A 17339-nucleotide genomic window follows, 5' to 3' on the forward strand; every position below is an offset into this window, starting at 1 on the left:
TTGTTAATTGTTGAGTGAAATAATAGGAGAAACTGAGTTTGTTTTAATTTTATACTCTGTCCACATGGAGCTTACATTCTAATGGGACAGAATTCTAATGGGACAGAATTCTAATTAGCTTACATTCTAATGGGACAGAATGAGTAAAATCATAATGCAATTTCAGGTAATACGTGCTAGGAATAAAATAAAGACAGGGTTAGAGAGTGACTCAAAGTTTGGGGTCAAGTGGCTATTTTGGGTAAGGTGGTCAGAAAACAGCTCTAGAGAGAGGTAACTGAGCAGAGACATGAGTGCTAAGATGCAAGCTGTTGAAAGATCTGGGGCTACTCTAGGCATACTGCCTATGGGATAGCCCTGCTCCGCAAGGAGCAGTCAAAAAAGAAAATATCTGGAGAAGAATTTTCTATAAAAGCATACGAAAATTTATTCTTTTTTTGAGGCAGAGTCTCACTCTCATCCAGGCTGAAGTGCAGTGGAGCAATCTCAGCTCACTACAAACTCCACCTCCCAGGTTCAAGTGATTTTCCTGTCTCAGCTGGGATTACAGGCGTCCGCCACCATGCCCAGCTAATTTTTGTATTTTTAGTAGAGACAGGGTTTCACTATGTTGGTATGGCTGGTCTCAAACTCCTGGCCTTAAGTAATCCACCTGCCTTGGCCTCCCAAAATGTTTGAATTACAGGTGTGAGCCACCTCGCCCAGCCGGAAAAATTGTGATTGATTGATTGCGATAGATTAGATAGGTAGGTAGGTAGGTAGGTAGGTAGATAGATAGATAGATAGATAGATAGATAGATAGATAGATAGATAGATAGATAGATTTTATGGCAGAAGGAATAGCCAATGTAAAGATCCTGAGATGGCTTGTTTAAGGAAAGATAAGAAGGCTGTAGTGAAATGAAGATGGTGAATGCCGGGGAAGAGTGTATTTATTTCTCCTACATTTAAGGAGCTCCAGCTGTGAGCTAGAAGTCTTGGAGCATTAGGGATGAAAGAAGCATAAGACGTGATTCCTGCAGAGCTGCTCACAGTCTCATGAAAACAGAATAGTTAAATGAGTAGATGATTGCAATACAGTAAGATAATGTTGTAGTAGTGGTATATAGAGCGTTTTAGGGGAGCATAGAGACAGGCAGTTAACCCAAACTGGAAGAGTCATGGAACAGCCCTAAAATAATCAAACATACAGAACCTGTATTGAAAGTGTCTACATACTATACCAACTGGTTCATAGATTTCTCATTTAATACTTATAAGAACCTTATGAAGTAGATACTCTTATGAACTATTATTACAGATGAGAAAACAGATTCAGAGAGGTAAGTAGCTTATCCAGGTTAATAAATGGCATAGGTCAGATCTGAATTCTGAGCCTAGCCATTACTTACCTCCCCAGACTGGATTAGATCCCTCTCAAGTAGACTGTCATAGCATCTGTATTTTTCCATCATAACTTAATACAATGTATAATTATAGATTTATGTGATTTTTTTTTTGGTGTCTATCTCTGCAAGACTGTAAGCTGTCTTTCTCCATTTATAGTCTCATGCCTAGCATAGTGCTTGTACCCAAATAATAAATATTTTTGAATAATTAAATAAGCGCTGCTACTTAGGTATGCTTACTATCCAAGAATCACAAAGGAACTAAGGTTATTTTCTCCATATTCATCCATCACGATCCTTTTGTAATATTTCGGAGTATCACTATAATACTTTAATACTTAAAAGTTGTTAAGAACAGTTTAGTAGAAAGGTTACCTTGACTAAAGAATAAGCTGCATCTTCAGGGCTTCTGCTTTGATTCTTTGGCCTCTAAGTTTTTTGTTGTTGTTGTTTGTTTGAGATGGAATTTTGCTGTTGTTGCCCAGGCGGGAGTGCAATGGAGCAATCTTGGCTCACTGTACCCTCCACCTACCGGGTTCAAGTGATTCTCCTGCATCAGCCTCCCGAGTGGCTGGGATTACAGGTGCACACCAGCACTCCTGGCTGATTTTGTATTTTTAGTAGGGACAGGGTTTCACCATGTTGGTCAGGCTGGTCTTGATGTCCTGACCTCAAGTGATCCACCCACCTCGGCCTCCCACAGTGCTGGGATTACAGGTGTGAGCCACCATGGCTGGTCTGGCCTCTAAGTTTTAAATTTCATTGTAGATACCCTTGGCACTTAAATATGCAACTTGTGTTTGTTTTGTCCACCTCTTTGTTACATTCAGTTTTAATCCTAGTTCTTTTGTATTTACACTGAAAAGTAAGGAGCATAAAGGTAAAAATGTTAAAAACAAGGAGTAGCCAGGCATGGTGGCTCATGCCAGTAATCCCAGTACTTTGGGAGACTGAGGCTGATGGATCACTAGAGGTCAGGAGTTCGAGACCAGCCTGACCAACGTGGGCCAACATGGCAAAAACCAGTCTCTACTAAAAATAAAAAAAATAGGGATGTGGTGGCATGCACCTGTAATCCCAGCTACTCTGGAGGCTGAGGCATGAGAATCACATGAATCCAGGAGACAGAGGTTTCAGTGAGCCGAGGTTGCGCCACCGCACTCAAGGCTGGGCGACAGAACGAGACTCTGTCTCAAAAAAAAAAAAAAAGGAGTATAAGAATAGCAAGTATATACTGGACAGTTTATCCCTGAAGTATTAGGAATGTTTACTTGTTTGTTATAAGAAACATGGAAACAGGCTGGGTGTAGTGGTTCACACCTGTAATCCTAGCACTTTGGGAGGCCGGAGCGGGCAGATCACCTGCGGTCAGGAGTTCGAGACCAGCCTGGCCAACATGGCGAAACCCTGTGTCTACTAAAAATGCAAAAATTAGGTGGGCATGGTGCTGCACATCTGTAATCCCAGCTACTTGGGAGGGTGAGGCAGGAAAATCACTTGAACCCAGGAGGTGGAGGCTGCAGTGAGCCGAGATGGTGCCACTGCACTCCAGCCTGGGTGACACAGAGAGACTCTGTCTCAAAAAAAAAAAAAAGGAAAGAAATATGGAAATATGGAAGCATGGCCAGGTGTGGTGGCACACGCCTGTAATTCCAGCACTTTGGGAGGCCAAGGTCAGCGGATCACTTGAGGTCAAGTTCAAAACCAGTCTGGCCAACATGGTGAAACACCATCTCTACTAAAATTGCAAAAATTAGCCTAGTGTGGTGGTGCATGCTTGTAATCCCAGCTACTTGGGAGGCTGAGGGAGGAGAATCACTTGAACCCAGGAGGCAGAGGTTGCAGTGAGTGGAGATGGCACCACTGTACTCTAGCCTGGGCAACAGAGTGAGACTCTTAATCAAAAAAAAAAAAAAAAGGAAATATGGAAGCATAAATGCTTAAGAGTTTGTCTATTATGTGAAATATCTGTTAATTTTTTATTCTGGACATCATTTGCTGTTGTCCTAGTCAAATGTTTTTACTGTGTATCTTTGAGTACTTCTGTCTTCCACATATTATAAAATGACTAGTATTGAGTACTACCATAAATCATTGAAAAATCTGCTCTTTTGCTGAAAAGTAAAAGCATTTTAGGAAAAATTTTCTCTGTGGCCAAGTTGCAGTGGTCAAATTAAACATGAGAGTTTTTAAAATTTCTGACTTTTATTATCTTTGCTTATAGCTTTTTACCTGCACCTACTCAGCTATCTCAGGACCAGCTTGAGGCTGAAGAAAAGGCAAGATCCCAGAGATCACGGCAGACCTCACTGGTCTCCTCCCGAAGAGAACCTCCCCCGTACGGATACCGGAAAGGCTGGATACCTCGGTTATTAGAGGTACGTATGGATCTTAAGTTTAGATTTATTAAATTGTGCTGAAATTTATTATAGCACACTATAACATAAATGTTAGAACCTCTGATTATGAATGTCAGTGTGATAGAAATTCTGGTTATGCGCTCTCAAGATGTATATTTCCCTCAGAAGATGTATCATTTTCTTTTTGCTTATTATCTATCACCGCTTTGTGGTCACTAGAGAACTGTACCATTTGTCTATTCCTATATCAAACTATTAAATATTTACAAGAAAACTAACATTTTATAAATCCAGGAATTATGGAAAATAATGGGAAAGTAAAAGATAAGAGAGATGAAAGTGGATTTCATGTTTGAGCTCCTGCTCCTCCTCCTCCCCTCCAATAATACCACATAACCCTGAAGAGACAACTTTCCTTCAGGGAAAACTCCAGTAGCACTTCCTTTGCTGATTTCTTTCTCTTCACCTGTTTTCTTATCTTTAATTTGAGAATGTTAATATATATCTGATATATAGATTAAATATATTTTTGCAGATATAAGAGACAAAATTTGGTTGATTTGAAGGCAGTGAGGGAGAAGGAACCATTTGGAATAGCCCTTTCTATCTCTAGCTTGTTGCCAAAGAACAAGCTTCTGGTCGGGCACAGTGGTTCACACCCGTAATCCCAGCACTTTGGGAGGCTGAGGCGAGCAGATCACCTGAGGCCAGGAGTTCGAGACCAGCCTGACCAACATGGAGCAACCCCGTCTCTACTAAAAATACAAAATTAGCCAGGCGTGGTGGCGCATGCCTGTAATCCCAGCTACTCCGGAGGCTGAGGCAGGAGAATCCCGTGAACATGGAAGGCGGAGGTTGCGGTGAGCCAAGATTGAACCGTTGCACTCCAGCCTGGGCAACAACAGCAAAACTGCATCTCAAAAAAAATAAAAAATAAAAATAAAAAGAACAAGCTTCCTTGGCAGCACCTATTCTAATTACTCAGGATCCTTTACATTAATTAATTAATTTTATTTTTTATTTTTATTTTTGGGATGGAATCTCGCTCCGTTTCCCAGGCTGGAGTGCAGTGGTGCGATCTTGGCTCACTGCAACCTTTGCCTCCTAGGTTCAATCGATTCTCCTGCTTCAGCCTCCCAAGTAGCCAGGATTACAGGCATACACCACCACGTCCAGCTAATTTTTTGTATTTTTAGTAAAGACAGGGTTTCACCATGTTTGCTAGGCTGGTCTTGAACTCCTGACTTCAGGTGATCCATCTGCCTCGGCTTCCCAAAGTGCTGGGATTACAGGCGTGAGCCACCGCACCTGGCCTACATTAATCTAATATATATTTCTTTCCCTGATTCTAGGGCAGCCTTCCCATGCTTGACGACTTTCTTCACTAGGGAGAAAAGCAAACATTTGAGACATATATTTCCTCCTCAAGACCTCCTCCACTTTTATCAAGCCTTTTTCTTCTCTCTCTCCCAGTATTCTTTCTGATTCCTGCATATTTTGCTTCTTCATGTCCCAAGGACTGTATCTGCCCTATTAAAAATCTGAAATGCCTATATCATTCCCAGTTATTTTCATTTTTATCACTTTTTTTTTTTTTTGAGACAAAGTCTCACCCTGTCACCCAGGCTAGAGTGTAGGAGTGCGATCTCAGCTCACCACAACCTCTGCCTCAGCCTCTTAAGTAGCTGGGATTATAGGCGCGTGTCACCATACCTGGCTAATTTTTGTGTTTTTAGTTGAGGCAGAGTTTCGCCATGTTGGCCGGGCTGGTTTCGAGCTCCTGACCTCAAGCAATCCACCTGCCTTGGCCTCCCAACGTGCTGGGATTACAGGTGTGAGCCACCACACCCAGCCATCATCCCATCACTTTTCTTTTTTCTGTCCTTACTGGTTATGATTTTTACTTCACAAGTATGAAGGGCTCATGCCTTTTTTCACATACCTTCAAGTAGTGATCATAGTATTCATTGAATTGATAGTTGTAGCTTAGAGCCCTACCAGAAGCTATCTGTATTCTCAGTCTCTTCCATGTCTCATCACCCTGGCTACCAGCATTTTGTTTTTTGTTTTGTTTTGTTTCTTTGAGACAGAGTCTTGCTTTTTCACCATGCTGGAGTACAGTGGCGCGATCTCGGCTCACTGCAACCTCACCTCCCGGGTTCAAGCAGTTCTCTGCCTCAGCCTCCTGAGTAGCTGGGATTACAGGCGCCTGCCACCATGCCCAGCTAATTTTTTTGTGTTTTTAATAAAGATGGGGTTTCACCATCTTGGCCAGGCTGGTCTTGAACTCCTGACCTCGTGATCCACCTGCCTCGGCCTCCCAAAGTGCTGGGATTACAGGTGTGAGCCACCGCGCCTGGCCCACACTCTTTAATAGAGTTTATAAGAGGAACACCCAACTAGATCATATCTTGTCCTATGTATTCCAAAAAACCCACATGTAGGTTTTTTTGTTGCTTTTTTGTCAGTTTTCCTCTGGTCCTTATGAATGCTGGTGTGTGAAGGCCAGTCATATTGCAATTATTAAGAGATTTTTGTTGCTTTTGTTCTCTCTGATAGTGTAATTTGTGGGAGGCAGAGTAAGATGAAAGATTATCAAGGAGTCTTACCTGGGGCAAAAAAGTAGTGATTGGCATCATCTAATAGAGCAGTTGAGTGTCTCTGTTGAGGCATTATAAATATTGTTTGGTCTGTCAGTACATTGCACAATGAGGGTGACAGGCATCACCTTACATAGAATAAATCTCATCCATGCATTTCAGCATTAGGATACTTGGTTGCTGTTAGAGTTTTAGATTCTTACTTGACTATCAGTGGTTTCATATACCCTGGTGAAACAGAACAGTTTATTTGAAAATCAAGTTGAAATGGCCAGCTAATCTGGAAATGCTATGGATGCTGCTTGAGGGGAGTGAATGTTCTGTGGAAGAAGGCATTTTGTTCTAGTTTTCAAAATAAAAGCTATGATTTTCTGGCAAGCTTAATGACCACATAATGCTACAGCTACAGTTCTGAAGTACTTATTATAGTTGAAAAACTCTAGCAAATCCAAGCATGTGTCAGATTGATGGCTTGGGTACGGGAAGCACTTTTCTTAGGAATGCTTTAACTCTTTCTCATTTACAAGAAAATGTCTCTCAGCTTTATTCTCTTGGTTTTCAAAAACTTCAAACATCTCTGTAGCAAATAAGCATATTGTACTTAGGAACTCATATATCTTAGATCTAATAGAGTATTAAAGAGGTCTTGTAAAAGTGAATATTTTCTTTTTTTTCATCAAACCCCCTCTAAATGATTAATTTTAATTTGTGTTTTCTATCATTTCTTAATAGTACTCATTTGGCTGTTTTGAGCTAAAAGAAAGGTATTTCATAGTAGTAGAAAATACAAAGCTTTTTGGAGTCTCAAAAGATCTGGGTTCAGGTGCTGCATATAATACCTGTGAGATCTCAGGAACACCGCTTAATTTTTCTAAACCTGAATGTTTCCATTTAAAATAAAAGGATGTTAAAGAGTTACAAGGATTAAATGAGATAATACATGTGTGAATCATGTTTAAAGTGTAGTAAGCAAATACTACTAAATTTTTTTAAACTACTTAAAAATTATACTTGATCCTCATGTTTATTTGATAAACCTTTTTAAAATACTACATTTCATCAGCAAACTTTATTTAGCTTGTTCTACTTTAGCAGTCTCAGTTCTCTCTCCTAAATAATTATGTATAATCACTAGTAGAAATGTAGTAAACTCATTTCTGGATCTTTCCTATTGTATTCATTTGCTTCTCACATAACAATGAATAAATAATATGTTAATAAAATCTGATTCCAAGAAAAAATCTTTTATATTTCTGCCCCAAGTATAGCTTTACCTGTTCCTCACTAAAATATGTGTTTATATGCTAAAATATATACACATATATTTTGTGTTGTCCTAGCCATTTTGCTTAGTTTCGTCCTGCATATATGAAATCCACATTTTCTTGCTGTAGCCTGTAAGTCCCTTCATGATCTGGTGTTTTTTACTCATGTAACTTGTGCCTCAAGCTCTGCTGTCCTTATTAAGCTGTTAGCCCCACTGAATTCTCATTTCCTAAAATATGCTAAGCTCATTCTTGCAGCAGGGCCTTCGCATTGGCTATTTGATCCATCTAGAAAATGCTTCCCATGTCTGTGTGTGTGTGTGTGTGTACATATATATATATCTCTTCCCATGACTGCTTTCTAATCATTCAGGCTTTAGCTCACATGTTACTTCTTCACAAACGCTGTCCCCACCCACCCTATCAAAAGTAGCCCCTTTCCCCAGTCTTTTTCTTTTGTATTACCTTCATGGTACTTAGCACAAGCCAAAGAATGTGTTTTTTTATATCTTTACCTACTAGGATGTAAACTCCACAAGAGGCAGGGACCTCTGCTGTATCTCTAGCATCTAGCATACTAAGGACTCAACAATTACTTGTTGAATGAATGAATATATCTTGAATGTCAAATGATGATTAACTATTTTAACTACTTCTAATGTGTAGGATTTTGGAGATGGAGGTGCTTTTCCAGAGATCCATGTGGCCCAGTATCCACTGGATATGGGACGAAAGAAAAAAATGTCGAATGCGCTGGCCATTCAGGTGGATTCTGAAGGAAAAATTAAATATGATGCAATTGCTCGACAAGGACAGTCAAAAGACAAGGTAATCCTCTCATGTTTTCCCTCAATGATAAATATTTTAGGAAACATTTTAAATTTTGTGGACACGATAACATCTCTTGCTGTTTGAATTATGTTAAAAGTAGCAATGCCTGGGCATGGTGGCTCGTACCTATATTCTCAGCTATTTGGGAGGCAGAGGCAGGAGGTTTGATTGAGCCCTAGAGTTTGAGGATACAGTGAGCCACTGCACTCTTGCTTGGGTGGCAATACCTTGTTTTAAAGGGGGAAAAAAGTACATTTTAAAACAGTTACTTTATATTACTAACATTCTAAAACTGCCAGTAAATTTTTTAAAATCTGCAACCTCAGAGCCTTACCATCAACTTTTAATTTCTCCTGTAGTTTCTTCTAGTTTTTCCTATCGTCTTGACTGATTTCCTCCATGTACTTAGAGTACTTAGGTATTTAATAGTTCATTTGAATATAATAAATTACACAAACTTCTTTTGCCCTAGATTAAATACAAAACTAGCATTTGCTATCCAGATTTAGGATGGCCCTGCTACGAAGTAATCCATAGGCCAAAAATAAAATTTGCTTAAAATAATCTCATCACAGAACAGCTACACTCAGGGCCAAGGAACTATTTTTAAGAAGACCTAGTTTTTTTTTCTTGTAAATAAATACTCAAGATAGAAGTGAAAGATTTCTTTAGAACTGATGATGTTTGGAAAAATACTTGAGAGCTTTCAGTACCTGTCATTTGCCTCTCTCTCCCCCCCACACTTTTTCAATTTACCCTCTAAAATAGCACTAACAGCCCATCCTTTGCTTCTGCATCATGGCTGCTGAGCTTTGGGGGAAGACAATTATGCAATCATGCAGATTTATATCTCCTATTTCAGCTCAGCTCCCTTGGTACTCCCGCCAAACTTTAATTCCTACTCCTTTCATCCCATCTCATCCTTAGCAGGTGACTCCCCCATCTATTTGAATATAAAGACTATTGGAAGAAAATTGTCAATTTTCTTCATCCTGCACTTGTCTTTTTTCCTTGACTTTTGTTTTTGCACAAAATGCCTTCTTCTGTCTAAGCCTAATCTTTTTTTATTTTATTTTTTATTTGTTTTTTTTGAGACAGGGTCTTGTTCTGTTGCCCAGGCTGGAGTGCAGTGGCACGATCATGGCTCACTGAAGCCTCGACCTCCTGGGCTCAAGCAATCCTCCCACCTCAGCCTCTCGAGTGGCTGAGACCACAGGTGTGCATCACCATGCCCGGCTAATTTATTATTTTTTTATAGAGGTGGGATATCCCTATGTTACTCAAGCTGGTCTTGAACTTTTGGGCTCAAGCAATCCTGCTTCCGCCACCCAAAGTGCTGGGATCACAGGCGTGAGCCACTGCACCTGGATCTACACCTGATCTTGCCATATGTATTCTGGATCTCAATCCCTTCCCTCTTCCTCTATGAACCTTACCTACTAGTTAATCTTCTCAACAGTTCTTCACCTCTCCTTTTCTAACGGCTCTTTCTTGCTAGCATTTGAATGTGCTTGTTTTTCTTGTCATTTGTTTGTTTGTGTATTCTTTTTTAGATTGTAGTGCCATGGCACCCTCATAGTTCATTGCAACCTTGAACTATTGGGCTCAGGCGATCATCCTACCTCAGCCGCCCGAGTAGCTGGGACTACAGGCGCCTGCCACCATGCCCGGCTAATTTTTTGTATTTTTAGTAGAGATGGGGTTTCACCGTGTTAGCCAGGCTTGTCTCGATCTCCTGACCTCGTGATCCACCCGTGTCGGCCTCCCAAAGTGCTGGGATTACGGGCGTGAGGCCGCCTGGCCTTTCTTATCTTTTGAAAGATAGGCTTTTCTCTGAGTACCTACTCTCAATGTTCCGTCTAGCTACCACCTAATTATCTTCACTTTTTTCAGGCTTCTTTCAGGAGTTGTTTTTGCCCTCTCTATTTTTTCACTTTCCTTTCACTCTTCAATTCACTACAAAGTGGCCTCACCTAAACCAGTTTGATGAGGTGCTCTCTGGCAAAAGTCTCAACACATTTTTTTACAGCACATTCTCTTTATATATATTTTTTCTTTTAATCGTTCTGTGACTCTAACCAAAAAACACAGCACATTCTCTTTAACTAATGTAATTTATTTGCCACTCGTATGCTGATGACTGTTCAATCTGTGTTTCATTCTCTGCTTGGCTGTAGGTCCTTATATCTTACTGTCTACAAGGGCAAGTGTATCTAGATTTCCCTAAAGTGCTACTTAAATCCAAACCTAAATACATAATTTTCCACTTAATCTACCTGCTCTTTGTCTAACTCAGTAAGTGATAGTGATATTTTCCTAATTGTTTATGCTGAAAGCCTGGGAGTCATTTTTTTCTTACTATTATATTGATTTAAAAAAAAAAATTATACAAATAGGCTGGGCGTGGTGGCTCATGCCTGTAATCCTAGCACTTTGGGAGGCTGAGGCAGGTGGATCACGAGGTCAGGAGATTGAGAGCATCCCAGCTAACACAGTGAAACCCCGTCTCTACTAAAAACACAAAAAATTAGCTGGTGGGTGCCTGTAGTCCCAGCTACTCGGGAGGCTGAGGCAGGAGAATGGTGTGAACCTGGGAGGCAGAGCTTGCAGTGAGCTAAGATGGCACCACCGCACTCCAGCCTGGGCAACAGAGCAAGACTGTCTCAAAAAAAAAAAAAAAAAATTATACAAATAATATATTATGGTAAAAGATACCATAAGTATATATCACAAGTATATACAGTCCTGCCCGCTTTTCTCCTACTTTACTTCCCAGAGGTAACTGCTGTTACTACAGTGATGTATATAATTCCAAATTTTTATTATGGATTTAGATATTTATGTATATCCTCATTTTACGTATACATACAAACTTAGAAACTTTTGTTTACATGAATGGAATTTTAATGCCCATAACTTCCTTTGACTTGCTTTTTTTTTTTTTACTTAACACATTTGACAATTTTTGTTAGTACATATAGGTCTATTTCATTTTTTTTTAATTAATCTATATAGGATTCCATGGCGTGGTTATCTGCTAGTTTTCTTAAGCATTGGTGGTTTTTAGTTTTACAAACAAATGTATTCAAGATCCACATACAAACATCTTGTTGAACATGAGTATTTGTTTAAAATAAATTCTTAGATGTGGACTTACTGGCTCAGAGGCTATTCAGATTTCACATGTGACACATACTGCCCATATGTTCTCTCTGCTTAGCAATCATTCTATTTCTTGTTTCCCTCAGACCTTCCATCTATTTAGTCTCTGTGAACGATCTTATTTCCTTAACACTTCTCAAGTATATTCCCCTCTCTGCTACTTAGTTCAGGCCGTTTTCATTTCTTGCTTGATTTACTGCAGCCAAGCCTGCAACCATCTCGTTGCCATTTGTCTTGCTGGCATGAACAAACAAACTCATCCATGTTTGTTTGTCTTTCTCTCTCATCATGTATATACACATACATGCAAGTGTGCACAATTAGAATCTTTCTATGGCTTCCATGGTCTTTAGGGTAAGGACTAAGCTGCTATGGCATGCTTGCCCCTTACTCACTTTTCTGGGCTAGCTTCGACTCTCATGATCAGAATACTGAAATCCAAAAATAAACAGTTCAGTTTTAGCCATTCTGTTTGTTTTCACTATAAAATAAATACTATTATAGGTGTTCTTGTTTGTTTTCGAGACGAGTCTTGCTCTGTCGCCCAGGCTGGAGTGCAGTGGCACAATAACAGCTTGCTGCAGCCTTGAACTCCTGAGCTCAAGTGATCCTTTCACCCCAGCCTTCTGAGTAGTTGGGACTACAGGTGCACACCACCACACCTGGCTAATTTTTTGTATTTTTTGTAGTGACAGGGTTTCACCTTGTTGCCCAGCCTGGTCTCAAACTCCTGAGCTCAAGTGATCTGCCTGCTTTGGCCTCCCAGAGTGTTGGGATTACAGTTGTGTGCCACCGCCCCCAGCCAAGGTGGTTGTTAAGAAGAAAAAAACTTTTTTTCTGAGACCAAATCTCACTTTGTCACCCAGGCTGGAGTGCAGTAGGGCAATCTCAACTTACTGCAACCTCAGCCTTCCCAGTTCAAGCAGTTCTCCTGCCTCAGCCTTCTGAGTAGCTGGGATTACAGGCGCCCGCCACCAGGCCCAGCTCGTTTTTGTCTTTTTAGTAGAGATGGGTTTCACCATGTTGGTTAGTCTGGTCTTGAACTCCTGACCTCAAGCAGTCCACCTGCCTTGGCCTCCCAAAGTGCTGGGATTACAGGCATGAGACACCGTGCCCAGCCAAGAAGAAAAAACATTCAAGCATTCCCTATAAATATTTGCCATGGGGAACTACTTGTAGTTCCCATAATATGACACATTCTCTCTTGAGACTTCCCATGGATATTCTTTTTCCTAGAAAGTTCTACCCTTATTCATTCTCTGGCTTAATTCTATTGCTTTCCATTCTCAGCTCACTCTTCACTATTCCAGGGTGTTGTCCTGGACCTTCCCTGGCTAGACTAAGTGTCCCTCTTCTCTACTTCCAATGTTTGTCATAGCAGTCTTCACCTTTTGTTGTAATTATCTGTTCACTCATAATCTATATCATTTGACTATAATGTTTTTAAGGGCAGGGATTATATATTTATATTTTCATCTTTGGTGCCTTACTTACTGCCTGAAAGTTTGACACATAAGGCATCCACCAGTGTTTGTTCAGCGAATAATAGTGGTTTTCATTGTATAACACAAAACCACTTCTGAAGCCAGTGAGGAAGTATAGTCCACCCTGCAAAAGGAAAATTAGGCCCCTATACATGGAGAACATATACTGGAAATTTACTCTATACCATGGAGGCCTTCACTTGACCTCAGTTGCCTTTGTTTTGGTGCATCTCTCCTTGGGGGTAATCACTCTTCTTTATTGGTATGTGCTTCCTCTCCAGTCCCATTTGGTAGGAAAAAAACAACATCTAAGGGCAACAATTTGGCATTGGTAGGTTGTGTTATTTTGAATGAAATACAGCTTTGGTCCATTTTGCATTATATTTCAAGAGTGGAAACAAAGAGTTTTATCTGATTTCTAGGGAATGATGTTTAAATCACTGTCTGTATTGGTGATTATTTTGTATTCAAAATAGAGTAGAACTGTTCAGACTGAACTATTTGGAGTTTAGTATCTTGGCCAAATAAGGTCTCCAAAGCATTGTTCCTTGTTTTTTCTTTTTTTCTTTTCTTTTTTTTTTTTTTTTTTTGAGATGGAGTCTTGCTCTGTTGCCCAGGCTGGAGTGCAATCTTGGCTCACTGCAACCTCTGCCTCCCAGATTTAAGTGATTCTTCTGCCTCACCATCCCATGTAGCTGGGATTACAGGCGCACACCACCACACCCAGCTAATTTTTTTGTACTTTTAGTAGAAACAGGGTTTCACTATGTTGGCCAGGCTGGTCTTAAACTCCTAACCTCAGGTGATCCCCCCAACCTTGGCCTCCCAAAGTGTTGGGATTACAGGCATGAGTGACTACGCCTGGCCAGATCGTTCCTTTTGTCTATAATGCAGCCGCTAGAAACGAACCCCAAACTGGGACCACTCTCAGGTTTATATCTTTTTGTTTGTTTGTTTTCTAGAAGCGGATAGATTCATGCATGAAGTTTGGAATGCATTGAGTAATTCAACATTAATCAAGTAACTATTACATGCCATTGGCATTGGGGGAGCACTTTGTTTAGGACCATCTTCAGCATTGTACAATGTTTAGCATAAGTGGCACTACCTATAAATCCCAGTAGTGTCCCAATCCTACCCCCGTTGTCTTAACTAGAAACACCTCACACATTTACAAAGGCACTGGGAGAGAGGAGTTAGAGGTGGCAGTGATGCCCTGTTTGACAATCACTGATTTTCCTGTTTTAGAAGAAATAGAAATGGACTGCATAATATATAAAATAGGATTTAAAAAATTTGTTATTCCAGAGCCTGAACAGGTTATTGGATTTATGAATTTGGACTAAGATTTCTGATTTGCTTCCGAGAGGTCTGGTATTCTTCAGAAACCAGGGAGTTCGCACTGAAATATTAATAGTGAATGAGTAAGAATGGAAAATGCTAGGTGTTAGGTATAAGAGGTGAGAAGAATCAGGGAAGATTCTAAGACGTAATATTCTAGGACAAGTCTAAGGCAATTGATCTCTACCTGTGAAGTAAGTACTGTGTATACGACTTCCTAGTCATACAAAATTGGAAATGAAAAAGTTTTTTTAGTGTAAATCTTGATACAACCAAATGCTTTTTTTTCCTAATTATGAAAGTGATAAATCTCTTTTTTTTTTTTTTTCGAAACGGAGTTTTGCTCTTGTTGCCCAGGCTGGGGTGCAATGGTGCGATCTCAGCTCACTGCAACCTCCGCCTCCTGGGTTCAAGTGATTCTTCTGCCTCAGCCTCCTGAGTAGCTGGGATTACAGGCATGCGCCACCACGCCTGACTAATTTTGTATTTTTGGTAGAGACGGGGTTTCTCCATGTTGGTCAGGCTGGTCTCCAACTCCCAACCTCAGGTGATCTGCCCACCTCGGCCTCCCAAAGAGCTGGGATTACAGGCGTGAGCCACCGCACCCAGCCAAGTGATAAATCTTGAAATAAAGGGCTTTCCCTCTGAAATAGTTATGTAAGAAATATTACATACAGCCCAAGTGCATTGGCTCATGCCTGTAATCCCAGCACTTTGGGAAGCTTGAGGTGGGAGGATCATTTGAGGCCAGGAGTTTGAGACTAGCCTGGGCAATATAATGAAACCCTATCTCTTAAAGAAAAGAAATGTTACACCCATGCTATACCCAAAAGAATGCCTTCAACGTATTTCCCCTAAAAAACCGTAACAACTTTAAACTGACCCCATGATAAATTACATGTTATCTTGTTTGTATGATTTCACACACTAGCTAAGCTAGATTAGCGTTTTCTTTCTACCTCACATAGTGAATGTTTTGACAGGCTTATCCTTTTAGTCAGTCCAGTTCTTTGCCAGTTTTCTGTAATAAAATATCTGTTTCACAGATGAGTTACTACTTTATCTTGTTCACAAAGCTTATTTGTGCTTCTGATACTTCCTTTTTTTTTTTTTTTGAGACAGTGTCTCACTCTGTTGCCCTGGCTAGAGTACAGTGGTGAGATCTCGGCTCACTGCAACCTCTGCCTCCCGGGTTCAAGTGATTCTCCTGCTTCAGCCTCCTGAGTAGCTGGGACTACAGGCATGCGCCACCACACCCGGCTAACTTTTTGTATTTATAGTAGAGATGGGGTTTCACCATATTGGCCAGGCTAGTCTCGAACTCCTGACCTCGTGATCCGCCCACCTCAGCCTCCCAAAGTGCTGGGATTATAGGCGTGCTTCTGATACTTTCAAGAGTATATTGTATTTTTCAGATAACACTCCGCAGCCCATTTGCCTCCTGGTACTCAGTTTCCTCAGCACATTTAATTCTCAGACTATAAAAATTTGGGGTTTTGGCCAGATGCTGTGGCTCATGCCTGTAATCCCAGCACTTTGGGAGGCCAAGGCAGGTGGATCACCTGAGGTCAGGAGTTCGAGACCAGCCTGGCCAACATGGTGAAACCCCATCTCTAATAAAAATACAAAAATTAGCTGGACATGGTATCATGCGCCTGTAATCCCAGCAACTTGGGAGGCTGAGGCAGGAGAATGGCTTTAACCTGGGAGGCAGAGGTTGCGGTGAGCTGAGATCAGGCCATTGCACTCCAGCCTGGGCAACAAGAGCAAGACTTTGTCTCAAAAAAAAAAAAAAAATGGGGGTTTTTATAATTAATTACTATGGAGGAATCTTGTTCTTCAGATGTCCTTCACTCAGCCATGTGAGATGCTAGAATCTTATTGATGCTCATTTGAAGGGTTATTAACTTTGGAATGCCCAAATAAGGAGCAGCAAATGACTCTTGTATGCTAAATTATTATTGACACTTTATGTTGAACATACATGACTACCAGGGAGCCATTTACTTATAATCCTTTCCTTATAACAGTTGCTATGGAGAAGTGATAAACTCTTCATGATTAACTCTTCATAGAATTGGTATTTTTTTCTAGTGTTGTTAATATAATTTTCAGCTTAGGGTTGTATAGGTTTTTCCATGCTGAGAGGAAATAAAACTTTTGAGGTCAGATAGTAGCTGTATGATCTGAATGTACTGAACCTCACTCTTTTCAGTAGAGTGAGGTTTATAGTCCCTTCCAAAATCAACACTCTTAGAGTATGGTGACACTAATAACTCACATATCAGTAGTATGTGTTTTGTGCTAAATCATCTTAGGCTTTCTTACCTGATCCCTCTTCTCACTCCTGAGAAAAACAAGCTGGAGATTTTAGTGTATAGCCATGAGATAGTTTTTTTTCTGGGAAATCAGTAGCTTATAGAAAGTTCTGTAGGGCCTAAAATGTAAACTTATTTATTTATTCATTCATCCATCCATTCTTTAAAATAGAGATAGGTCTTGCCGTGTTGCCCTGGCTGGTCGTGAATTCCTGAGCTCAAGCTATCCTCCAACCTTGGCCTTCCAAAATGCTGTGATTACAGGCATGAGTCACTGTTCCCGGCCTATAAACACCTTTAGCATGTAACAGAATATCTCTAAAATTCATTTATTTATTCATTTGTACAAAAAATATTGATCAAATATCTCCAGTCATTATTATAAAGCACAGGAGATACTTTTTTTTTTTTTTTTTTTTTTTTTTGAGACAGAGTTTCGCTCTTGTCGCTCAGGCTGGAGTGCCATGGCATGATCTCGGCTCACTGCAACCTCCACCTCCTGGGTTCAAGCGATTCTCCTGCCTCAGCCTCTGGTGTAGCTGGGATTACAGGCACCCACCACCATGCCCGGCTAATTTTTCTATTTTTGG

General features: G+C 40.5%; 1 protein-coding gene across 4 annotated transcripts in view; it reads left to right on the forward strand.

Annotated features, from left to right (window-relative positions):
• SNW1 (SNW domain containing 1) overlaps nt 1-17339 on the forward strand; it is a 45572-nt gene that overhangs the window by 2779 nt on the left and 25454 nt on the right. For all 4 annotated transcript variants that reach the window (XM_032135009.2, XM_032135010.2, XM_058429343.1 and 1 more), the window contains exons 2-3: nt 3613-3766; nt 8280-8441. In XM_032135009.2, the coding sequence (XP_031990900.1) occupies nt 3613-3766; nt 8280-8441 (316 nt within the window). The remainder of the gene's footprint in view (nt 1-3612; nt 3767-8279; nt 8442-17339) is intronic.

This window comes from Hylobates moloch, unplaced genomic scaffold (genome assembly GCF_009828535.3).
Source record: "Hylobates moloch isolate HMO894 unplaced genomic scaffold, HMol_V3 SCAFFOLD_16, whole genome shotgun sequence".
In the NCBI taxonomy this organism is placed as follows: domain Eukaryota; kingdom Metazoa; phylum Chordata; class Mammalia; order Primates; family Hylobatidae; genus Hylobates; species Hylobates moloch.